At 43.0% G+C, this 27,177-nt stretch overlaps 1 protein-coding gene across 2 annotated transcripts in view; it reads left to right on the forward strand.

The window, feature by feature from the left end:
- The window catches only part of wdr11 (WD repeat domain 11), a 162,255-nt gene that overhangs the window by 59,809 nt on the left and 75,269 nt on the right, over positions 1–27,177 (forward strand). For both annotated transcript variants that reach the window (XM_024424247.2, XM_042323426.1), the window contains exons 11-16: positions 5,316–5,400; positions 12,169–12,275; positions 14,710–14,785; positions 15,578–15,686; positions 17,459–17,583; positions 20,822–20,972. In XM_024424247.2, coding sequence (XP_024280015.1) covers positions 5,316–5,400; positions 12,169–12,275; positions 14,710–14,785; positions 15,578–15,686; positions 17,459–17,583; positions 20,822–20,972 — 653 coding nt within the window. The remainder of the gene's footprint in view (positions 1–5,315; positions 5,401–12,168; positions 12,276–14,709; positions 14,786–15,577; positions 15,687–17,458; positions 17,584–20,821; positions 20,973–27,177) is intronic.

Genomic DNA, 27,177 nt, shown 5'->3' on the forward strand with positions numbered 1-27,177 from the left:
ACTGAAGCAACACAAACATGCATACACACACATGATAACATACGCAATATACACACACACACACGCGTACACATGGATTTTGTGTTATAGATACACTACCGTTCAAAAGTTTGGGGTGACTTAGAAATATCCTTGTTTTTGAAAGAAAAGCAGAAATACAGTGTAGACATTATTATTGCAAATTACTATTGTAGCTGGAAACGGCTAATTTTTAATGGAATATCTACATTTTTCAGCAACCATTACTCCCGTGTTCTAATGGCACATTGTGTTAGGTAATCCATGTTTGTCATTTTAAAAGACTAATTCATCATTAGAAAACCCTTTTGCATTTGTTAGCCCAGCTGAAAACTGTTGTTCTGATTTAAAGAAGCAATAAAACCTTCTTTAGACTAGTTGAGTATCTGGAGCATCAGCATTTGTGGCACGCTCAAAATTGCCAGAAACAAAGACCTTTCTTCTGAAACTCGTCAGTCTTTTCTTGCTCTCAGAAATGAAGGCTATTCTATGCGAGAAATTGCCAAGAAACTGAAGATCTCGTACAACGCTGTGTTACTCGCTTCACAGAACAGCGCAAACTGGCCCTAACCAGAATAGAAAGGAGTGGGAGGCCCCGGTGCACAACTGAGCAAGAGGACAAGTACATTTGTGTTTAGTTTGAGAAACAGATGCCTCAAGTCCTCAACTGGCAGCTTCATGAAATAGTACCCGCAAAACACCACTCTCAACATCAACAGTGAAGAGGCGACTCCGGGATGTTGGCCTTCTAGGCAGAGTTGCAAAGAAAAATGTCTATTTCTCAGATAGACAAATAAAAAGAAAAGATTCGGATGGGAAAAAGAACAGACACTGGACATAGGAAGATTGGAAAAAAATTTAATGGACAGACGAATCTAAGTTTGAGGTGTTCGGATCACAAAGAAGAACATTCGTGAGATGCAGAAAAAAAAAGCCATGTCAAGCATGGTGGAGACAATGTGATGGTCTGCAGGTGCTTTGGTGGTGGTAAAGTGGGAGATTTATACAGGGTAAAAGGGATATTGAAGAAGGAAGGCTATCGCTCCATTTTGCAACGCCATGCCATACCCTGTGGATGGCACTTAATTGGAGCCAATTTCTTCCTACAACAGGACAATGGAGCTGTGCATTGGGTCAAACTATGCAAAAACTATTTAGGGAAGAAGCAGTCAGTTGGTATTCTGTCTATAATGGATTTGCCAGCACAGTCACCGGATTTCAACCCTATTGAGCTGTTGTGGGGGCAGCTTGACCGTATGGTACGTAAAGAAGTGCCCATCATGCGAATCCAACTTGTGGGAGGTGCTTCAGGAAGCATGGGGTGAAATCCCTCCAGATTCCCTCAACAAATTGACAACTAGAATGGCAAAGGTCTGCAAGGCTGTAATTGCAGCACATTGAGGATTCTTTGAAAGCAAATTTTGGAAGATTTCATGTATGTTTTCATGGAAAACAAGGAAACTTCTCCGTGACCCCAAACTTTTGAACAGTAGTGTATGTGGTAGTGGCGTATGGGCCTAAGGGCACATGCTTTGTGTGTTGTGAATTCTGTAATGAATGTATTGTAATGTTTTAAAAAATGTATACAGTGGGGCAAAAAAGTATTTAGTCAGCCACCAATTGTGCAAGTTCTCCCACTTAAAAAGATGAGAGAGGCCTGTAATTTTCATCATAGTTACACTTCAACTATGACAGACAAAATGAGAAAAAAAATCCAGAAAATCACATTGTAGGATTTTAATGAATTTAGTTGCAAATTATGGTGGAAAATAAGTATTTGGTCACCTACAAACAAGATTTCTGGCTCTCAAAGACCTGTAACTTCTTCTTTAAGAGGCTCCTCTGTCCTCCACTCGTTACCTGTATTAATGGCACCTGTTTGAACTTGTTATCAGTATAAAAGACACCTGTCCACAACCTCAAACAGTCACACTCCAAACTCCACTATGGCCAAGACCAAAGAGCTGTCCAAGGACACCAGAAACAAAATTGTAGACCTGCACCAGGCTGGGAAGACTGAATCCGTAATAGGTAAGCAGCTTGGTTTGAAGAAATCAACTGTGGGAGCAATTATTAGGAAATGGAAGACATACAAGACCACTGATAATCTCCCTCGATCTGGGTCTCCACGCAAGATCTCAACCCATGGGGTCAAAATGATCACAAGAACGGTGAGCAAAAATCCCAGAACCACATGGGAGGACCTAGTGAATGACCTGCAGAGAGCTGGGACCAAAGTAACAGAGCCTACCATCAGTAACGCACTACGCCGCCAGGGACTCAAATCCTGCAGTGCCAGACGTGTCCCCCTGCTTAAGCCAGTCCATGTCCAGGTCCGTCTGAAGTTTGCTAGAGAGCATTTGGATGATCCAGAAGAAGATTGGGAGAATGTCATATGGTCAGATGAAACCAAAATATAACTTTTTGGTAAAAACTCAACTCGTTGTGTTTGGAGGACAAAGAATGCTGAGTTGCATCCAAAGAACACCATACCTACTGTGAAGCATGGGGGTGGAAACATCATGCTTTGGGGGTGGAAACATCATGCTTTGGGGCTGTTTTTCTGCAAAAGGACCAGGACGACTGATCCGTGTAAAGGAAAGAATGATTGGGGCCATGTATCGTGAGATTTTGAGTGAAAACCTCCCATCAGCAAGGGCATTGAAGATGAAACGTGGCTGGGGTCTTTCAGCATGACAATGATCCCAAACACACCGCCCGGGCAACGAAGGAGTGGCTTCGTAAGAAGCATTTCAATGTCCTGGAGTGGCCTAGCCAGTCTCCAGATCTCAACCCCATAGGAAATCTTTGGAGGGAGTTGAAAGTTCGTGTTGCCCAGTAACAGCCCCAAAACATAATTGCTTTAGAGGAGATCTGCATGGAGGAATGGGCCAAAATACCAGCAACAGTGTGTGAAAACCTTGTGAAGACTTACAGAAAACATTTGACCGCTGTCATTGCCAACAAAGCGTATATAACAAAGTATTGAGAAACTTTTGTTATTGACCAAATACTTATTTTCCACCATAATTTGCAAATAAATTCATTAAAAGTCCTACAATGTGATTTTCTGGATTTTTTTTCTTCTCATATTGTCTGTCATAGTTGAAGTGTACCTATGATAAAAATTACAGGCCTCATCTTTTTAAGTGGGAGAACTTGCACAATTGGTGGCTGACTAAATACTTTTTTTGCCCCACTGTATAACTACCTTAATTTTGCCGGACCCCAGGAAGAGTTGGCAGTAGCTTTTGGGGATCCATAATAAATACAAATACAGCCGTGTTCTAAAATGTGTTAAATAAATAATGTATTAAAAATACAAAACAGAAATACCTTATTTACACAAGTATTTGCTATGAGACTTGAAATGTAGCTGTTTCCATTGATTGTTCTTGATGTTTCTTCAACTTGATTGGACTCCACCTCTGGTAAATGAAATTGATTGGACACCTGTCTATATAAAGTCCCACAGTTGACAGTGCATGTCAGAGCAAAAACCAAGCCATGAGGTAGAATGAATTGTCCTTAGAGCTAAGAGACTGGATTGTGTCAAGGCACAGATCTGGGAAGGGTACCAAAACATGTCTGCATTATTGAAGGTCCCCAAGAACACAGTGGCCTCCATTCTTAAATGAATGAAGTTTGGAACCACCAAGACTCTTCCTAGAGCTGGCCGCCCTGCCAAACTGAGCAATCAGGGGTGACCAAGAACCAGATGTTCACTCTGACAGAGCTATAGAGTTCCAGAAGGAGAACTATCTCTGCAGCACTCCACCAATCAGGCCTTTATGGTAGAGTGGCCAAATGGAAGCCACTCCTCAGTATAAGGTACATGACAGCCCGCTTGGAGTTTGGCACTGAAAGGAATCTGACCATGAAAAACAAGATTCTCTGGTCTGATGAAACCAAGATTGAACTTTTTGGACTGAATGAGAGAACTTCACGTCTGGAGGAAACCTAAGATGTTTTTATTTTTACAGGGACAGTGCACATTAATCAACGTTTCAGTAAAAGTGCCGGTTTTAGCCAGCAGGCAAAGTTTCAACCACAGTCCCTGGGCAGGTTAAATTAAAAACAATTATTAAAAACAATTACAATAACAATACAGACATTCAGTGAGTACAGGCAGAGCAACATAGGACACGCAAGACATAGCATGCAGACAGAGCAACATAGCTCAAAAACCAACAAGACAAAATCCATAAAAGCAACAAAGTGTTTCCACACCTCACAAGCTACAACAGGGACTAGTCAGGATCAATGTAAAGGTTTAAGCACAACGACCTTAAGCACAACGACCTTAAGCACACAGCCATAACAACGCAGGTTTGGCTTTAGGACAAGCCTCTGAATGTTCTTAAGTGGCCGGATTTGAACCCGATCGAACACCTCTGGAGAGACATGAAAATAGCTGTGCAGCAACGCTCCCCATCCAACCTGACGGAGCTTGAGAAGATCTGCAGAGAAGAATGGGAGAAACTCCACAAGCTTGTAGCATCATTCCCAAGAAGACTCGGCTTTAATCACTGCCAAAGGTACTTCAACAAAGTACTGAGTAAAGGGTCTGCATACTTATATAAATGTGATATTTCAGTGTTTTATTTTGAATAAATTTCCAACAATTTCTAAACTGTTTTTGCTTTGTCATTACGGGGTCTTCTGTGTAGATTGATGAGGAAAAATATACAATTTAACCAATTTTATACGGCTGTAGCCTAACAATATGTGAAAAAGTGAAGGGGTCTAAATACATTCCAAATGAACTGAAGGCTAGTGATTTTGCTCTTCGTTTCGTAATATCTTCAATGTGCTCCTCGGAATTCGATAAGGAGGCGCACTGTTACATCCCCAATATGGCTGTCTTCACTTGTACTTCGGAGCTGCTATGCCTGTGAGATGTACCGATTACATGACGTGCATTGGCTAATAATTATTGAGATATCTGAGAGAGCAATGTGAATGAAAGGTGCTTCGGACCACGGCTATTGGCAAGCCAGGAGAAGGGAATTCTAACTTTGACCACATGGCAAGGCTTTTCTTTAGCGGGTATTACGGCCACACAAGGGGGCCGTCGATACTGCCGGTGAATTCTAGGCCTGCCGCACACTATTGCTCTGATTTTTATATACATTTAGTAATTGTATTAATAATGTTAATGTGCCTCCATCAGTAACTGTTTTATTGGGGGGCAAATTCAGAAATTGCTGGGGGACTTAGATGTAGAAATCTGACTTAAGGGAAGTTAGGATTTGCTCCAATTATAACTGTATACGTCTCTCTTTGTCTGTCCACAGGTACCAGTAATGGGTCAGTTCTGGTCTATAACCTCACCAGCGGTCTTCTGCACAAGGACCTGAGTGTCCACTCCTGTGAAGTCAAGTGAGTAACATCACCCACTTCCCTAGTGTGGTGTCTCAAATCAAGGACTTCCACTCATCAGTGTCCACTCATGGCTCTGCCCAAGACACCCACTGAGCCATTTGATAATCACCTACTTACAACTCACTTTCATCACAAAAGCCACCACTCATTTAGCCGTGAATTGCGTCTCCTCCCAACTACTTCGGTGCAGATTTAATAACACATTACACAAAGGAATAACCTCAACCAATTTCTAAAGACTGGTGACATCCAGTGGAAGCGGTGGGAACTGCAAGCAAGTCCCTTAGAAATCCCGATTCCCAATAAAATCTCATTGAAAACAGGGTGACCTAAAAAAAAAGAAGAATCATCTGAATGGTTTGTCCTCGGGGGTTTCGCCTGCTACATAAGTTCTGTTATTCTCACAGACATGATTCAAACAGTTTTAGAAACTTCAGTGTTTTCTATCCAAATCTACTAATAATATGCATATCTTATATTCTGGGGATGAGTAGCAGGCAGTTGAAATTGGGCATGCTTTTCATCCAAAATTCCAAATGCTGTCCCCTATCATAGAGTAGTTAATAGAAAATGACTGAATTAAAAGACACCAAGTAAAATACTTCTTGAGTAAAAGTCTGAAAGGTTTTGGTTTTTAGCAAGGGGCACACGAACACTCAGACATAATTTACATACAAAGCATTTGTGTTTCGTGAGTGTCCCAGAACAAATGCAGTAGGGATGACCAGCGATGCTCTCTTGAGAAGTGTGTGAATTGGACAATTTTCCTGCCAAAATGTAATGAGTACTTTTGAGTGTCAGGGAAATGTAGTGAAGTAAAAGTAGGCAAAAATATAAATAGTGAAGTAATGTACAGATACCCCCCCAAAAAATACTTAAGTAGTACTTTACACCACTGCCCAAATGCCTGCACACCAGTACATTAGCATATTTGATATACTGTTACACACACACTTAACTTATGTATGGAATACTATGTGATAAGGCCATGCAACCTGAGTGAGGTACCGCTGGGTTCTGAGAATATGAAAATATACTTATTCATGTCACTGATGGAGTGCTAAGGTTTAGAGGGTCTACACCAGATGTTAAGGGTTATAGGAGGAAGGTGTATATAGTGGGTGCAACTAAACTTGGAATGTGTTGAGTGCAGGGAAGCAATTTACATGTGGCAGGCATTGATAAGGGGAGACAGGTGGCGATCTTAGAAACTAACAATGCCACTGAGGGAGAGAGGGTAATGTATAACATTGTGATGGAGATTGTGCATGGTCCGCCAGGCACAATACCAGAGCACAAACTTGTTATCTTTTTGGCCTCTGCAATTATCACAATTCAGGTCCACAGGTGTTTCCCAAACTCCGTAGTTGGTGAAGAAATGGTGCATGTAGTTGATGACTGCGCTGCTGCCTTTGCTGGATGACGTGCCTTCATCAATCAAGTAGTTGACTTGTGGTATTCCTTCACAGCAGACGCCAAACAAGCCACACTTGCGAGGAGTTAAAAAGTAGATGGGACCTGGCTGCATAGGTTCAGAACCTGCACCTGCAAACAACAAAATGATATTAAGATAAATTACAATTAATTCTCACCCCTGTCAATCTGTCTTTACACAGCTCAGTGAAAGGTATTTGCCTGCCTCCCATATATATGTATTATTTTTTGTGTTTATCTATACATCCATCTATGTCCTTAATCGGTATAAAGGAGCAAATGTTGCTTACTTGTTGAGCAAAATCCAAGTTTGCTCATTCAGTAGGGCCTCCAGAGACAACTGCAAGTCTTCACAGGTGGTCTTGCAGTCAGCAACCATCTGATAGACCGACCGGTCACTCTGAACAAGCAGGAGATGCTGCTCTTGCTTCTTCATCTTGGCTTACTGATATAGAATTTTGTTTTCAATTTAAATATATTTCAATTATTCTAATTGGTCTGCAACCCAGAGTGTGTAAAGTTCTGGTTTAAATGAAACAGACAGAATTCCCAGCTCACAATTGGTCAATTCCAAGTTTATTCGCGAGAGCTCTCCCGTGCATATACAAAGATGTTCCTTTTATAACATTCTCTTAACCTACGCAGATACATACACGCTATCATTAGGAGAGCTATCCTATCTACTTCTCTACAATTCTCACCACAGTTGATCACTACCCAAATGACAGTTACATTCCCCTCAAGATAAGGGAAACCTGGAGGGGTACTCCTTGTCCTATGTTATCTCCCCAGAGTTCGAGCCGGGTCGGTTCAAACATAGGTTAAGGATTCACTTTGTTTTCTTTCGTCACACACATACATTCCTCTCTTCCCCAGTCCAACCTATTTGGACATATGTTTATCAGCTTTAATTACTCCTTATCTATGCTACATAAGCTTTAATCCCTGATGGTTAATTTTCTGGGTAGAATTATTTAATCATTTATCTTCAACCTTTATAAATTATTTTAACACTTACTTAACAGCTTCTGGCAGATTGGCAGATCTGAAGTCCTGATAGTTGTTCCTCTGGCACTGCCAGCACAGGTCTGTCCTGGGCTTAGTGCTTGAGAAGTGGAGCAGCAATTTTCTCCACAGATTCCTGAAGGAAGACAGCCCGACGACACGTACCTCTGAAAAATACAGAAATAATGTGAGATCAATAAAAGTAGTGCCAAACATGTTGGAGGTCAATTAACCTTTCTAGGGCAGCTGAACTCCTCGACAACATTCCGCTGAAAAGGCAGCGTGCGAAATTCAAAAATATTTTAGAAATATGTAACGTTCACACATTAACATAAATCATCAATAAGGTTCCAACCAGAGAATTTCATTGCCTGAAGGAGAGCATTGGAACGAGAGCAAACTCTGTCGGGAGCGCGCATTATGAGACCGAGTCTCTCTGCCAGACCACTCACTCAAAGAGCTATTATGAGCCCCTCCTTTATAGTAGAATCCTCAAACCAGTTTCTAAAGATGGTGACATCTAGTGGAAGCCCTAGGAAGTGCATCCTCATTCATATCTCACTGGGATTTCAATAGGCACTGTTTTGAAAATCAATTTCTCACTTCCTTTTTGGATTTCTTCTCTGGTTTTTGCCTGCCATATGAGTTCTGTTATACTCACAGACATCATTCAAACAGTTTTAGAAACTTCAGTGTTTTCTATCCAATACTACTAATAATATGCATATATTAGCATCTGGGACAGAGTAGGAGGCAGTTCAGTCTGGGCACGCTATTCATCCAAAAGTGAAAATGCTGCCCCCTATCCCAAAAAGGTTAAACAATCAAAATGTGTTTATGTTTTAGATGCCAAGTGTTGTCCTCGATACCTTGTAGAGACGCCACACTGCTGCTTTTGTCACATGGGATAGCAGCCGTTTTCCACCAAAGTGTTTATGTCCTGGGTGGATTCCTGGTAATACTATTGCATTATCCTCAGTATAATTGTTGATGAAGTTCACCACTCGCTGCAAGTCCTCATGCTTCAGATGTATCCTGTGCTTGCTTGGGCCAGCTCTCTTTTTGATGCTCTCATTAGGCCATTCTCCTTGTATGATTGGTGGAGGAGAGTCAGGCGTATTCAACAGATGCTGAAAGACAAATTCCAGATACTAATATTTGAGCATTAATATACATTAGATATGAAATGGCATTCTGAAAATATCACTACACACAGTTCATACAAGTAATGTTAGCTAGCTAGCCAGCCATATAATGTTAGCTGGCTAGCTAACAGCAAGCTTTAACTAGGAATACAAACCAATTGTCATAGCTACCTAAATTTAACCAAATACAGTGCCTTGCGAAAGTATTCGGCCCCCTTGAACTTTGCGACCTTTTGCCACATTTCAGGCTTCAAACATAAAGATATAAAACTGTTTTTTTTTGTGAAGAATCAACAAGTGGGACACAATCATGAAGTGGAATGACATTTATTGGATATTTCAAACCTTTTTAACAAATCAAAAACTGAAAAATTGGGCGTGCAAAATATTCAGCCCCTTTACTTTCAGTGCAGCAAACTCTCTCCAGAAGTTCAGTGAGGATCTGTGAATGATCCAATGTTGACCTAAATGACTAATGATGATAAATACAATCCACCTGTGTGTAATCAAGTCTCCGTATAAATGCACCTGCACTGTGATAGTCTCAGAGGTCCGTTAAAAGCGCAGAGAGCATCATGAAGAACAAGGAACACACCAGGCAGGTCCGAGATACTGTTGTGAAGAAGTTTAAAGCCGGATTTGGATACAAAAAGATTTCCCAAGCTTTAAACATCCCAAAGGAGCACTGTGCAAGCGATAATATTGAAATGGAAGGAGTATCAGACCACTGCAAATCTACCAAGACCTGGCCGTCCCTCTAAACTTTCAGCTCATACAAGGAGAAGACTGATCAGAGATGCAGCCAAGAGGCCCATGATCACTCTGGATGAACTGCAGAGATCTACAGCTGAGGTGGGAGACTCTGTCCATAGGACAACAATCAGTCGTATATTGCACAAATCTGGCCTTTATGGAAGAGTGGCAAGAAGAAAGCCATTTCTTAAAGATATCCATAAAAAGTGTAGTTTAAAGTTTGCCACAAGCCACCTGGGAGACACACCAAACATGTGGAAGAAGGTGCTCTGGTCAGATGAAACCAAAATGGAACTTTTTGGCAACAATGCAAAATGTTATGTTTGGCGTAAAAGCAACACAGCTTATCACCCTGAACACACCATCCCCACTGTCAAACATGGTGGTGGCAGCATCATGGTTTGGGCCTGCTTTTCTTCAGCAGGGACAGGGAAGATGGTTAAAATTGATGGGAAGATGGATGGAGCCAAATACAGGACCATTCTGGAAGAAAACCTGATGGAGTCTGCAAAAGACCTGAGACTGGGACGGAGATTTGTCTTCCAACAAGACAATGATCCAAAACATAAAGCAAAATCTACAATGGAATGGTTCAAAAATAAACATATCCAGGTGTTAGAATGGCCAAGTCAAAGTCCAGACCTGAATCCAATCGAGAATCTGTGGAAAGAACTGAAAACTGCTGTTCACAAATGCTCTCCATCCAACCTCACTGAGCTCGAGCTGTTTTGCAAGGAGGAATGGGAAAAAATTTCAGTCTCTCGATGTGCAAAACTGATAGAGACATACCCCAAGCGACTTACAGCTGTAATCGCAGCAAAAGGTGGCGCTACAAAGTATTAACTTAAGGGGGCTGAATAATTTTGCACGCCCAATTTTTCAGTTTTTGATTTGTTAAAAATGTTTGAAATATCCAATAAATGTCGTTCTACTTCATGATTGTGTCCCACTTGTTGTTGATTCTTCACAAAACAATACAGTTTTATATCTTTATGTTTGAAGCCTGAAATGTGGCAAAAGGTCGCAAAGTTCAAGGGGGCCGAATACTTTCGCAAGGCACTGTAGGTTCAATGTTAGTTAGCTAACATTAGGCTAAAACTAGCAATGCGAAATTACATTCTGAGAACATCACTAGCATTACACACACTTCATACATGTAAGTTAATGTTAGCTAGCAAGCCAGCCATCTAACCTCTGCTAACGTTAGCTAGCTAACTGCAAGCTTTAACTTGGACTTTTGTTTAGACATGTAACGCTCTCTAAAAATGCTAGCTCTCTAAAAAATTAACTAAAATCACAAACTATGGAGTAACGTTACTAGCAATACAAACCGATTGTCATAGCTTGCTAAAGTTAACCAAATAGGTTCAATGTTAGCTAGCAAGCCAGTCATCACACTCCAGCTGGCTAGCTAACAGCAAGCTTTAACTTGCAATGAAAACAACTTTCTGACAAAATTATAAATGTATAATATCTGAAACTGTAGCTAGATTATTTCCCGTCTACATGGATGAAAGCTTCAAGGCAGACTGCAACCCCTTTTATAAAATTTTCAGAGTCAGAGAGAGTCATTATGGCATGATCGTCCTCCAGAAAGAAGTCCATTACAACGTTTTCCCACTGACCTTTGTCGATAGCGCCTGATAAGTTCAGGGCAGCAATGTTTTTGAGAGCAGTGACCTCATATTTGCAGTTCTCCATGGCTAACGTTATATATTTAGAGATAACTGCAGTAGAAAGGATTATCTACATATAACGAGAAGCTCATTTTATAGACACAAGATGCAACACCGCAGAACATGCTCTCTGCCTCCGTGAGTCTTCTCCCTGCTGACAGAGGGCCAGTGGTGAGATGTATAATATGAGAGGTGTGTGTGTCGTTAGGGTGGAAATCAGGCCAGTTCCGCCCCGAAATGGCAAAGGAGGGACGTCGGGCTATTTTGCTTCTAATATTAATTTTAGGGTAAAATGTAGAAATGAATCATGTGGCTATTTAGGATCTCATTACAGCATGGTGCTTACTGTAGCTGCTCCCTTTCTGTGCCTGTCAAACCCCTCAAAGGGCTCTCTGCTGGATTGTTGTCTCTGATTCCATGGGAAGTTTTAGTGGTGTTGCTAACTATTCTGTAATCGCTATTCTACAGTTGTAGGCACTAAAAAGTCTTCAAAATGTATGCTTTAAAATGTATTTGTTAGCTTAGGGGAATGTCGGAAAAGGTCTGAGTTTTTATTGTTTGAAGCGGGCAAGTGCCCTGTATTCAATGGAATGCTCTATCACCTCCTAGCTTTAGTGCTTGCAAATGTAGTGTTTGTTTAATTTCTATAAAGGTTTGAGTGAAATGTAGATGGAAAACTAACTCATCAGACAAAGGCTGATGAGGCATGTTAATGTATTTTTTTAATGGGACTTTCAATGTGTGTTCTGCAGAGGCATAGAATGGGTCAGTCTCACCAGCTTCCTCTCCTTTGCCACTTCAACCCCCAACAATGCTGGACTGGTGAGGAATGAGCTTCAGCACGTCGACCTTCCCACTGGTGAGTTGCGCACATGGGCACGTATGCACTCACTTGCACACACATCTATACTCTCAAGGTCTACACATGCACACATGCCATAATGCACACAAACATGCACAATCCTTTCTGTGTTGCTCTAAGGCACTTTTTATTTTTTTTCCAGGTTTGGCCGCCTACCCCGGCCAAACCTGGATGACGCTGGGCGAGTTGTGCGCCGCCCTATGGGACTCCCAATCACGGCTGGTTATGATTCAGCCTTGATTCGAACCAGGGTGCCTGTTGTGATGCTTCTAGCAATGAGATGCAGTACCTTAGACTGCTGCGCCACTCGAGACTTCCCTCCCCATAGCTCTCTAGGGATACACGTTCAAGTCTAAACACTCTCCATTACACTGTGATAACACAGCTGGAGAGTGTCAGGGCTGGCAGTGAAATTGTATCGCACACTGCCCCAATGTTTCTCTCCCCTGTTGAAACTTGTCTTAATGATTGGGATCCCTGCAGGGAAATACTGTACATATCAAGTCAAGCTCAGAGAGATGGTAAGGGGTAAGGAAAGGAGAGAGAGGAATAAGGAGAAGAAGAGTTTGTGAGAGGATACAGGGATGACCATATAGTATGCAAGAGATGGAGAGCTCAGGAGACAGGGAAAATGACAGACACAATTCATTTGGGGTCAGTTCTTGTTTCAGCACCAGCCAAGCCTTTTCCACAGTTCAGTTGAAGGGTGAGCCACTCACTTACGACACCCAGGCTGGATAAATAAAATTGAACAGGCCAGAGCATTAGGTTTGGTGTTTGGCCCAGCCACATTAGAATTCAAAGGATTTACAAGGTTTTTTCTTCTGACAATACGTGTGGCGCCGGACATCGTGACCAGGAAGAATTTAAATGTACCGGCCATTTGAGAAATTTACCGGACCCATATGCATTGGGTGCATAACCATTAGAGCGTCCGCCCACGGTGCTCAGAATGAGAGAAATCACATCTTGGATTATTGTAATGCATCTTAACAGAACATGTAACTCGTGATGAAGAAGCCAGTAAAACGTCATTTTCAAACATTTGCCTTCTGAACACCATTCTAAACAGTGCACCTTATAGCGGTTCTATATGTCACAGAGATAAAAGTCTGTGTTAGCAACTTAGAATGAGGGGGGAGTCTAAAGATGCAAAAAATAGGATTGGCTGCTAATATGACTAGGATTGTGCCTTTGGCTTCTGGACAAAACATTTGAAATGAAAACTGATAGAACAGGTGAAAAATGGCATAGAGGTGGGTCCAATAGGGAAGTAAATGGAAATAAATTTGCCAAAATTATATAATTACTCCGGTCTAAACATGAATAAAATACTTCACCAGAAAGCATGACTTGGCCACAGAGGAATCGAGGATTATTAGCTTCTTTAAAAACAATTGCTTGGATTGTTTCAAATCACAAGCTCGTAGGCCTATGCCTATTTGGGAACCCCACAATTTGGGAAGCACGCAATAGACCTAGCTGATTATTGAGTTGCGGCTGTCAGTGAAAAGCATGTAAAATATTTTGGGGAGTGGTGTGTGGCGAGGATATAGTTGCGTTTCTCTCCAGTAGTAAATGTGCAGTCAATCCCTGTCATTTGGTTACATTCATTTATGTTAATTCATGTATTCATTAGTCATTTACTGTTCTCATTCTCGGAGTGGAAACGTTGCTTGCAGAGTTCATAACCTGCTACACGTGTGAGAAACTAGTTTTAGTTTTTCACACGTCATTTGTTATCATTTTCTTTTGTTTGGAATTTTCCGTGTGAGTAAAAGCATGTGTCTGGTTTCTCTGTCCTGATTGAGACGGTGATCAGAAGCTGTGGGTGACACACACACACACACACACACGCACACACACACACACACAGGCCGGATGCCTCACCTGCACTACTCCCCAGTCTCTTCACCGGCAATCTTGCCTTGTGTCACTTCATCTGCGTCCCTTTTGCCCCTGCAACAAACATCTTAGGCAGTTGTTGGGAGTTCCCACCTCTGCTACTTGTGCTTAGTTTGGGTTGCTGTGCTCTCTCACTCGTACATTTTACAGGCAACCTCCTTTAATGTCCTCTGCAAAGTGCATCAGCATTTTTTGGTGTAGTAGAGTACAACTGAGGTGTATTCTTGTTTTTGCCTTCTGGCATTTTGAGTAGATAAGGGACACTTGATTCATGAGAATATTATATTGTTTGTGAGTAAAATGAGTTCGCTGCAGCAGATCTAAAGTGGCACATTCTCTTAGCTGGCGTAAATTCGAAGTTATTACCACCACGTCTTACAACTGTAATGCAGGGGTTCCCCAGGGATCCATCTTAGGCCCTATACTCTTTAGCTAATATATAAATGACCATCCTTATGTGTTTCATGGGGTTGAATGATTTCATGCTCTATTTTTCTCTCGATCTCTCCTTCCTCTCCTCTCCTAGGCAGGTGCTTTGCATTCCGAGGCGAACAGGGGAATGACGAGCCTGCCATTGAGATGATGAAAGTGTCTCATCTGAAGTGAGTCCCCTACACACAGCCGCCTCTTTACACCTGCCACACTCACGTACGGACACACACCCTTCACTCCCACTGTCGCCTCTTTCTTTCTCATCTCCCCACCGGGTGTTTTTTTAATTAAGCCTATGTGCCGTCAAGGGATATCCATTTCCTTTAATTGTCCAGGGCATACTCTCTCATTCTGTTCCTGCTACTGAGCTGTTGTCAGAAGCACATGCTTTTGATGGTTAAAGGCCCTCTAAAGAGATCTCTGCGTGCATGCAGGAAGGAAGGAAGGAAGGAAGGAAGGAAGGAAGGAAGGAAGGAAGGAAGGAAGGAAGGAAGGAAGGAAGATAGAGGGGGGGATGGTGAGAGAGAGCGATTGAGAGAAAGGGCGAGCCGGAGATGGTGAGAGGTAAAGAGAGTCAGACAAAAGAGGGAGGGTGAGAGATTTACCTTTGCAAGGGCTCAGCTGTCTCATCAGGACAAAGCACCCTTAATGAAACTTCAGACAAAGTACTGTAGCAGTGTAATGCTTCTGCTCTTTGTCTCTGTTCCCTGAGAGCTAATTTATATTCTGATGCTATTTGTTCTTTCCCTAGAACAGCATGAACTCCAGGACAGCACAGGGCGCCCTTCACACAAAGAATGGATGTTTGAAATCTGTTTGTGCTTGCTTGCGTGTGCAAGCTTGTGTGTGTACGGATGTGTGTGTCTTTGAGAGAGAAAGTGTCCCATAGAGCACATGGGGATGATTTTGATGGTACAGACTGTGATGTTCCTGTACTGCGGTGTGTGTGTTGTACCCTACAGGCAGTACCTGGTGGTGGTGTTCAGAGACAAGCCTCTGGAGCTGTGGGACGTCAGGACCGGCACCCTGCTACGAGAGATGGCCAAGAACTTCCCCACTGTCACTGCACTGGTACTGAACACACACACACAGAAACACCATAGCATACATGCATATACACCTAGGCATTGTAAACTGAGGCAATACTCTCCAAGAGTCTTTGTGTTGATTATTCTGTGTCTATCCAGTGCGTTCGGAAAGTATTCAGACCCCTTTACTTTTTACACATTTTGTTACATTACAGCCTTTTCTAAAATAGATTTTTTTTTAAATTATCATCAATCTACACACAGTTCTACATAATGATGACAAAACTAAAAATAGGTTGGAACCACCCAAGACTCTTGCTAGAGCTGGCTGCCTGGACAAACTGAGCAATTGGGGTAGAAGGGAATTGGTCAATTAGGTGACCAATACCCTGATGGTCAATCTGAAAGAACTCCAACATTCTTCTCTAGAGATGGGAGAATCTTCCAGAAAGACAACAATCTCTGCAGTACTCCACCAATCAGGCATTTATGGTAGATTGGTCAGATTGATGCCACTCCTCAGTAAAAGGCACATGACAGCCCACTTGGATTTTGCCAAAAGGTACCTAAAGGACTCCATGACTGTGAGAAACAAGATTCTCTGGTGTGAAAATCCAAGATTGAACTCTTTGGCCTAAATGCCAAGCGACACATCTGGAGGAAACCTGGCACCATCCCTATGGTGAAGCATGGTGGTGGCAGCATCATGCTGTGGGGATGATTTTCAACGGTAGGGACTGGAACATTAGTCAGGATCAAGGGAAAGATGAACGGAGCAAAGTACGTAGAGTTCATTGATGAAAACCTGCTCCAGAGTCCTCAGGACCTCAGACTGTGGCGAAGGTTCACCTTACAACAGGACAATGAACCTAAGCACACAGCTAAAACAATGCAGGAGTGGCTTTGGGACAGGTCTCTGAATGGCCCAGCCAGAGCCCAGACTTAAACCTGATCTAACACCTCTGGAGAGACCAACGCTCCCCATCCAACCTGACAGAGCTTGAGAGGATCTGCAGAGAAGAATGGGAGAAACTCCACAAATACAGGTGTGCCAAGCTAGCGTCATACCCAAGAAGACTGAAGTCTGTAATCGCTGCCAAAGGTGCTTCAACAAAGAACTGAGTAAAGGGTCTGAATACTAATGGAAATGTAATATCTCAGTTTTTTAAATAATTTTTATGTTTACAAAAAAATCTAAAACCAGTTCTTTGTCATTATGGGGTATTGTGTGTAGATTGACGGAAACATTTAATTTCAGAAATTTTCGAATAAGGCTGTAATGTAGCAAAATGTGGAAAAGTCAAGGGGTGTGAATACTTTCTGAATGCACTGTACTCCTGTGTAAACATTTTTATATTTTCAATTTGGAAGATTAGTTGGGAAAGTTATCCTCTCTCAGCAAGGACGTCGCTACATTAGTCCCAAGAAAAACGGATAGATGGAGAGTGATGTGGGCTGGAAAGTCTGAGACACTGCAAATAGCAGCCACAGTAACGTTAATAATACATTCTCTCTCTCCAGCCCCTTACTGCCTGCTCATTTCCACATTGATTGCACCCTCCGGGCAAAATGGGGCAGTTGTTTTGGCCGCAAACCTGTATGATGAAACAGGGTATGGGAAAGAGTGGAGCTCTTTTGTGAATTTGTGGGTGTGGTTCCAAGGAAAACGTATGATGATTTAAAAAAAAAAAAAATCTCTCAACGTTTGTCCACCAACAATCGTGTTCTTCAAGATGTCAGGCAGCTGAAGAAATCTCCATGAACTGTGTGTGTGTGTCTGTGTGTGTCATGCACTTTTTGTGTTTGTGTGTGCAGGAGTGGTCCCCCTCCCACAACCTGAAGAGTCTGAAGAAGAAACAATTGTTAGCACGGGAGGCCATGGCCAGATATACCACTCTGTCTGACACCGAGCAGAGCAGCGTGGAGTCCTCCGTTATCAGGTCAGAGAGCAGGGGGCATGAAGGGGGGTGGGTCGCATCTCAGCACTAAGACCTAGAGTTTTGCCAAATGGTCAGAAAAAACTCCTGGCCCTACTCATCATAAATTCATTAAATTCTCAATGTGTCTTTCTTAATATTGTGTGTGTGTTTCTCGGGGTGAGACATGGTGTAGGTACAGTGGGGAGAACAAGTATTTAATACACTGCCGATTTGGCAGGTTTTCCTACTTACAAAGCATGTAAAGGTCTGTCATTTTTATCATAGGTACACTTCAACTGTGAGAGACGGAATCTAAAACAAAAATCCAGTAAATCACATTGTATGATTTTTAAGTAATTAATTTGCATTTTATTGCATGACATAAGTATTTGATCACCTACCAACCAGGAAGAATTCCGGCTCTCATAGCCCTCCTGTTCTCCACTCATTACCTGTATTAACTGCACCTGTTTGAACTCGTTACCTGTATAAAAGACACCTGTCCACACACTCAATCAAACAGACTCCAACCTCTCCACAATGGCCAAGATCAGAAAGCTGTGTAAGGACATCCGGGATAAAATTGTAGACCTGCACAAGGCTGGGATGGGCTACAGGACAGTAGGCAAGCAGCTTGGTGAGAAGGCAACAACTGTTGGCGCAATTATTAGAAAATGGTCAATCACCCTCGGGCTGGGGCTCCATGCAAGATCTCACCTCGTGGGGCATCAATGATCATGAGGAAGGTGAGGGAACAGCCCAGAACTACATGGCAGGACCTGGTCAATGACCTGAAGAGAGCTGGGACCACAGTCTCAAAGAAAACCATTAGTAACACACTACGCCGTCATGGATTAAAATCTTGCAGTGCACGCAAGGTCCCCCTGCTCAAGCCAGCGCATGTCCAGGCCCGTCTGAAGTTTGCCAATGACCATCTGGATGATTCAGAGGAGGAATGGGAGAAGGTCTGATGAGACAAAAATAGAGCTTTTTGGTCTAAACTCCACTTGCCGTGTTTGGAGGAAGAAGGATGAGTACAACCCCAAGAATACCATCCCAACCGTGAAGCATGGAGGTGGAAACATCATTCTTTGGGGATGCTTTTCTGCAAAGGGGACAGGACGACTGCACCGTATTGAGGGGAGGATGGATGGGGCCATGTATCACGAGATCTTGGCCAACAACCTCCTTCCCTCAGTAAGAGCATTGAAGATGGGTCGTGGCTGGGTCTTCCAGCATGACAACGACCCGAAACACACAGCCAGGGCAACTAAGGAGTGGCTCCGTAAGAAGCATCTCAAGGTCCTGGAGTCGCCTATCCAGTCTCCAGACCTGAACCCAATAGAAAATCTTTGGAGGGAGCTGAAAGTCCGTATTGCCCAGCGACAGCCCCGAAACGTGAAGGATCTGGAGAAGGTCTGTATGGAGGAGTGGGCCAAAATCTCTGCTGCAGTGTGTGCAAACCTGGTCAAGAACGACAGGAAATGTATGATCTCTGTAATTGCAAACACAGGATTCTGTACCAAATATTAAGTTCTGCTTTTCTGATGTATCAAATACTTGTCATGCAATAAAATGCAAATTAATTACTTAAAAATCATACAATGTGATTTTCTGGATTTTTGTTTTAGATTCCGTCTCTCACAGTTGAAGTGTACCTATGATAACAATTACAGACCTCTACATGCTTTGCATGTAGGAAAACCTGCAAAATCGGCAGTGTATCAAATACTTCTCCCCACTGTTTCTTCACCACCATTCAAAGGTTTGGAGTCACTTAGAAATGTCCTTGTTTTTGAAAGAAAAGCACACAAAAAAAGTCCATTAAAATAACATAAAATTGATCAGAAATACAGTGTAGACATTGTTAATGTTGTAAATGACTATTGTAGCTGGATTTTTAATGGAATATCTGCATAAGTATATGAGGCCCATTATCAGCAACCATCACTCCTGTGTTCCAATGCTACGTTGTGTTAGCTAATCCAAGTGTATCATTTTAAAAGGCAAATTGATCATTTGCAATTATGTTAGCACAACTAAAAACTGTTGTCCTGATTTAAAGAAGCAATAAAACTAGTTGAGTATCTGGAGCATCAGCATTTGTGGGCTCGATTGCAGGCTCAAAATGGCCAAAAAGAAAGACCTTTCTTCTGAAACTCGTCAGTCTGACATTGTTCTCAGAAATGAAGGCTATTCCATTTGAGAATTTGCCAAGAAACTGAAGATCTCGTACGATGCTGTGTATTCCTCCCATCACAGAACAGTGCAAACTGTCTGTAACCAGAATAGAAAGAGGAGTGGGAAGCCCCGGTGCACAACTGAGCAAGAGGACAAGTACATTAGTGTCTAGTTTGAGAAAGACACCCCACAAGTCCTCAACTGTCAGGTCCATTAAATATTACCCGCAAAACACCAGTCTCAACATCAAAAGTGAAGAGGCAACTCCGGGATGCTGGCCTTCTAGGCAGAGTTCCTCTGTCCAGCGTCTGTGTTCTTTTGCCCATCTTAATCTTTTATTTTTATTGGCCAGTCTGAGATTTGGCTTTTTCTTTGCAACTCTGCCTAAAAGACCAGCGTCCCAGAGTCGCCTCTTCGCTGTTGACGTTGAGACTGGTGTTCTTTGATCAATTAGCCTTTTAAAATGATAAACTTGGATTAGCCAGCACAACGTGCCATTGGAACACAAGAGTAATGGTTGCTGATAATGGGCCTCTGTGCGCCTATGTAGATATTCCATAAAAAATCTGCCGTTTCCAGCTACAATAGTCATTTACAACATTAACAATGTCTACACTGTTTTTCTGATCAATTTGATGTTTTTGTAATGGACAAAAAATGTGCTTTTCTTTCAAAAACATGTACATTTCTAAGTGACCCCAAACTTTTGAACAGTAGTGTATCTAGTCCTGAGTGGATGGTCGGTTGGCCGGACTGCATTTATAATATATTGTACACTGCAAATTGACCACAACTAAGCCCAAAAATTAATTTTATTTGAAAATAACAATTTCATACCTTGATCACATTGAGACACAATCACGTCACTTTTTATTTATGGGAATACTTGGGAACAGATTTCCTAAATTAAACACATTTTTAGCTGAATTCCTTGTCTTTTTTTAACAAAAACTAAAATCTAAAAGGGGACAAAAAATTATGTCTGGTTTTGCCCTGCGTGTTGCTGACCCCTGATCTAGCCCTCGCTTTATCAGTGGTCCTCACTTTAATAGTAAAATGTGTTTGTATGTGTCTGTAGTCTTCTGCAGGATGCAGAAAGTAAATCGGAGGGAGGAGGCCAGGCCATCTCAGCGAGGGAACACTTTGTGTTCACAGACACAGACGGACAGGTGTACCACATCACTGTCGAGGGGAATACCGTCAAAGACGGTGCCCGCATTCCCCCAGACGTGAGTCTTAACTCAATCTCCTCTCGCATCTTCTCCTTCATGGATGCTGATCTAATGCTACTGTAATTGTACATGCTAAGTCTACATTCTACATTCTCCTCTTTACTCTCCAGTAGAGGTTGACTGATTAATCGCAATGGACGATTTCAAGTTTTCATAACAATCGGAAATTGGTAATTTTGGATGCCGATTTTGCCTTTAAAAAAAAAATGTACACCTTTATTTAATATTTATTTAACTAGGTAAGTCAGTTAAGAACACAATCTTATTTTCAATGACGGTGGGTTAACTGCCTTGTTCAGGGGAAGAACGACAGATTTTTACCTTGTCAGCTCAGGGATTCAATCTGGCAACCTTACGGTTAACTAGTCCAATGCTCTAACCACCTGCCTCACGAGGCGAATGCAGTAAGAAGCCAAGGTAAGTTGCTAGCTTGTAATCCAAGATGGCGTAGCAGTCGGAAGTCTTGTCGTGTCGTGTCCCTTGTATATATCGTATATATCGTTTTTTAAAACATATTTTTCTTCGCATATCTTTTAAAACATTTTGCTAAACCTCAACTTCTAAATACTCTCCTGCAACCCGCCTCACCCAATGTAGCTATTTTTCTCTAAAGTACTTATATTTACTTCGGATCCCCTCAACTGAAGCTAGCCAGCTAACTACCAGGTATCAGTCAACAAACCATTGCTAGCGGTCTTCAGTGGTCTTCAGCTAACCGGTCATCAGCTAACCTTTAGCTCGGAAAGCTCTCGCCAGTTCGAACAACGCGACTCTAACCAGAGCATAACGGACCTATTTTTTATATATATATATATATATCCCCGGATTCCCACCGTAAACGGAACATTTTCAACTGGATCTTCACAACTAGCTAACCGCAACCCCGGATGATTACTCCTGGCTAGCGTTTCCACCCACTTAGCTTGAAGCTAGCCCGGCCAGAGCTCCTGTGCTACCACCGAAGCATACTCCTGGGCTACAATATCCGGACCCACGACCGGTCTATCGATGTCACCGCATGAAGAGGCATAAACAGACTCACCCCATCGCGACGCCCCCCAAAGGCTAACTTTCTAGCCCTTGCTATCTCCTTGTTTGCTAATTCGGCCTGCTAACTGCTAGCTTGTTTAGCCCGGTCCGCTAACTGCTACCTTGTTTAGCCCCGGCCTACTAACTGTTAGCTTGTTAGCACAGGCCTGCTAACCATCTGAATCGCCGCGTCCCAAACACTCACTGGACCCATATTTACTTTCAATCTCTTTTCGATTTTTAATTTGTTTATACCTTCCGGTAACCTGCCTCACCCAATGTGATACGGAATCGCTATTATTTTTTATTTTTAGAACACACTCAAGAACCTCCAGAAGCTAACCAGCTAACTAGCTACAAGCTATTTAGTCATTGTTAGCCACTGCTAGCGGCTTTTACCTTACCCGGATAATACTCGCCAGTCCAGCTTCCCTACCCCATCCACCGCTGCCCCCTGGACACTGATCACTTGGCTACATAGCTGATGCATGCTGGACTGTCCATTAATCACGGTACTCCATTCTGCTTGTTTATGTTTTATCTGTCGGCCCCAGCTGCACTCAGGCTCTGTGTGTAGTTAATCCGACCCTCCCTGCCTAGTCATCGCCATTTTACCTGCTGTTGTTGTGCTAGCTGATTAGCTGTTGTCTCACCTACTGTTTTAGCTACTGTTTTAGCTAGCTCTCCCAATTCAACACCTGTGATTACTGTATGCCTCGCTGTATGTCTCTCTCAAATGTCAATATGCCTTGTATACTGTTGTTCAGGTTAGTTATCATTGTTTTAGTTTACAATGGAGCCCCTAGTTCCACTCTTCATACCCCTGATACCTCCTTTGTCCCACCTCCCACACATGCGGTGACCTCACCAATTACAACCAGCATGTCCAGAGATACAACCTCTCTCATCATCACCCAGTGCCTGGGCTTACCTCCACTGTACCCGCACCCCACCATACCCCTGTCTGCGCATTATGCCCTGAATATATTCTACCATGCCCAGAAATCTGCTCCTTTTATTCTCTGTCCCCAACGCTCTAAGCGACCAGTTTTGATAGCCTTTAGCCGCACCCTCATTCTACTCCTCCTCTGTTCCGCGGGTGATGTGGAGGTAAACCCAGGCCCTGCATGTCCCCAGGCACCCTCATTTGTTGACTTCTGTGATCGAAAAAGCCTTGGTTTCATGCATGTCAACATCAGAATCCTCCTCCCTAAGTTTCTTTTACTCACTGCTTTAGCACACTCTGCTTACCCTGATGTCCTTGCCGTGTCTGAATCCTGGCTCAGGAAGGCCACCAAAAATTCTGAGATTTCCATTCCCAACTATAACATTTTCCGTCAAGATAGAACTGCCAAAGGGGGAGGAGTTGCAGTTTACTGCAGAGAGAGCCTGCAAAGTAATGTCATACTTTCCAGGTCCATACCCAAACAGTTCGAACTACTAATTTTGAAAATTACTCTCTCCAGAAATAAGTCTCTCACTGTTGCCCGCCTGCTACCGACCCCGCTCAGCTCCCAGCTGTGCCCTGGACACCATTTGTGAATTGATCGCCCCCCATCTAGCGTCAGAGTTTGTTCTGTTAGGTGACCTAAACTGAGATATGCTTAACACCTCGGCAGTCCTACAATCTAAGCTAGATGCCCTCAATCTCACACAAATCATCAAGGAACCCACCAGGTACAACCTTAAATCTGTAAACAAGGGCACCCTCATAGACGTCATCCTGACCAACTGGCCCTCCAATTACACCTCTGCTGTCTTCAACCAGGATCTCAGCGATCACTGCCTCATTGCCTGTATCCGCTACGGAGCCGCAGTCAAACGACCACCCCTCATCACTGTCAAACGCTCCCTAAAACACTTCTGTGAGCAGGCCTTTCTAATCAACCTGGCCCGGGTATCCTGGAAGGACATTGACCTCATCCCGTCAGTTGAGGATGCCTGGTCATTCTTTAAAAGTAACTTCCTCACCATTTTAGATAAGCATGCTCCGTTCAAAAATGCAGAACTAAGAACAGATACAGCCCTTGGTTCACTCCAGACCTGACTGCCCTCGACCAGCACAAAAATATCCTGTGGCGGACTGCAATAGCATCGAATAGTCCCCGCGATATGCAACTGTTCAGGGAAGTCAGGAACCAATACACGCAGTCAGTCAGGAAAGCTAAGGCCAGCTTCTTCAGGCAGAAGTTTGCATCCTGTAGCTCCAACTCCAAAAAGTTCTGGGACACTGTGAAGTCCATGGAGAACAAGAGCACCTCCTCCCAGCTGCCCACTGCACTGAGGCTAGGTAACACGGTCACCACCGATAAATCCATGATTATCGAAAACTTCAACAAGCATTTCTCAACAGCTGGCCATGCCTTCCGCCTGGCTACTCCAACCTTAGCCAACAAATCCGCCCCCCTCGCAGCTACTCGCCCAAGCCTCTCCAGGTTCTCCTTTACCCAAATCCAGATAGCAGATGTTCTGAAAGAGCTGCAAAACCTGGACCCGTACAAATCAGCTGGGCTTGACAATCTGGACCCTCTATTTCTGAAACTATCCGCCGCCATTGTCGCAACCCCTATTACCAGCCTGTTCATCCTCTCTTTCATATCGTCTGAGATCCCCAAGGATTGGAAAGCTGCCGCAGTCATCCCCCTCTTCAAAGGGGGAGACACCCTGGACCCAAACTGTTACAGACCTATATCCATCCTGCCCTGCCTATCTAAGGTCTTCGAAAGCCAAGTCAACAAACAGGTCACTGACCATCTTGAATCCCACCGTACCTTCTCTGCTGTGCAATCGGGTTTCCGAGCCGGTCACGGGTGCACCTCAGCCACGCTCAAGGTATTAAACGATATCATAACCGCCATTGATAAAAGACAGTACTGTGCAACCGTCTTCATCGACGTTGCCAAGGCTTTCGACTCTGTCAATCACCATATTCTTATCGGCAGACTCAGTAGCCTCGGTTTTTCGGATGACTGCCTTGCCTGGTTCACCAATTACTTTGCAGACAGAGTTCAGTGTGTCAAATCGGAGGGCATGCTGTCCGGTCCTCTGGAAGTCTCTATGGGGGTGCCACAGGGTTCAATCCTCGGGCCGAAACTCAAATCAAGAATCGAAACTCAAATCAAGAATCGGCTTTCTATTCCGCAACAAAGCCTCCTCCACTCACGCCGCCAAACTTACCCTAGTAAAACTGACTATCCTACCGATCCTCGACTTCGGCGATGTCATCTACAAAATTGCTTCCAACACTCTACTCAGCAAATTGGATGCAGTTTATCACAGTGCCATCCGTTTTGTCACTAAAGCACCTTATACAACCCACCACTGCGACTTGTATGCTCTAGTCGGCTGGCCCTCGCTACATATTCGTCGCCAGACCCACTGGCTCCAGGTCATCTACAAGTCCATGCTAGGTAAAGCTCCGCCTTATCTCAGTTCACTGGTCACGATGGCAACACCCATCCGTAGCACACGCTCCAGCAGGTGTATCTCACTGATCATCCCTAAAGCCAACACCTCATTTGGCCGCCTTTCGTTCCAGTTCTCTGCTGCCTGTGACTGGAACGAATTGCAAAAATCACTGAAGTTGGAGACTTTTATCTCCCTCACCAACTTCAAACATCTGCTGTCTGAGCAGTTAACCGATCGCTGCAGCTGTACATAGTCTATCGGTAAATAGCCCACCCATTTTTACCTACCTCATCCCCATACTGTTTTTATTTATTTACTTTTCTGCTCTTTTGCACACCAATATCTCTACCTGTACATGACCATCTGATCATTTATCACTCCAGTGTTATTAATCTGCAAAATTGTAATTATTCGCCTACCTCCTCATGCCTTTTGCACACAATGTATATAGACTCCCCTTTTTTTTTTACTGTGTTATTGACTTGTTAATTGTTTACTCCATGTGTAACTCTGTTGTCTGTTCACACTGCTATGCTTTATCTTGGGCAGGTCGCAGTTGCAAATGAGAACTTGTTCTCAACTAGCCTACCTGGTTAAATAAAGGTGAAATTAAAAAATAAAATAGCTAGCATTAAACTTAATCAATCATAATCACTAGTTATCACACATGGTTGATGATATTACTAGTTTATCTCGCGTGTTCTGCTTGCATATAATCAATGCAGTGCGCATTCGCGAAAAAGGACTGTCGTTGCTCCAACGTGTACCTTTCTTAAAATCAATACACAGAAGTATATCTTTTTAAACCTGCATATTTAGCTAAAAGAAAGGTTAGCAGGCAATATTAACCAGGTGAAATTGTGTCACTTCTCTTGCGTTCATTGCACGCAGAGTCAGTGTATATGCAACAGTTTGGGCCGTCTGGCTCATTGCGAACTAATTTGCCAGAATTTTATGTAATTATGACATAACATTGAAGGTTGTGCAATGTAACAGGAATATTTAGACTGATGGATGCCACCCATTTGATAAAATACGGAACGGTTCCGTATTTCACTGAAAGAATAAATGTTTTGTTTTCGAGATGATAGTTTCCGGATTCGACCATATTAATGACCTAAGGCTCGTATTTCTGTGTGTTATTATGTTATAATTAAGTCTATGATTTGATAGAGCAGTCTGACTGAGTGGACACTAGCAGGCTCATAAGCAGTCATTCAAACAGCACTTTCGTGCGTTTTGCTAGCAGCTCTTCTGTTTATGACTTCAAGCCTATCAACTCCCGAGATTAGGCTGGTGTAACGATGTGATGTGAAATGGCTAGCTAGTTAGCGGGGTGCGGGCTAATAGCGTTTCAAACGTCACTCACTCTGAGACCTGGAGTGGTTGTTCCCCTTGCTCTGCATGGGTAACGCTGCTTCTAGGGTGGCTGTTGTCGTTGTGTTCCTGGTTCAAGCCCAGGTCAGAGCGAGGAGAGGGACGGAAGCTATACTGTTACACTGGCAATACTAAAGTGCCTATAAGAACATCCAATAGTCAAAGTTATATGAAATACAAATGGTATAGAGAGAAATAGTCCTATAATAACTTCGACCTAAAACTTCTTACCTGGGAATATTGAAGACTCATGTTAAAAGAAACCACCAGCTTTCATATTTTCTCATGTTCTGAGCAAGGAACTGAAACGTTAGCGTACTTACATAGCACATATTGCACTTTTACTTTCTTCTCCAACAATTTGTTTTGCATTATTTAAACCAAATTG

This window comes from Oncorhynchus tshawytscha, linkage group LG06, assembly GCF_018296145.1.
Source record: "Oncorhynchus tshawytscha isolate Ot180627B linkage group LG06, Otsh_v2.0, whole genome shotgun sequence".
NCBI lineage: Eukaryota > Metazoa > Chordata > Actinopteri > Salmoniformes > Salmonidae > Oncorhynchus > Oncorhynchus tshawytscha.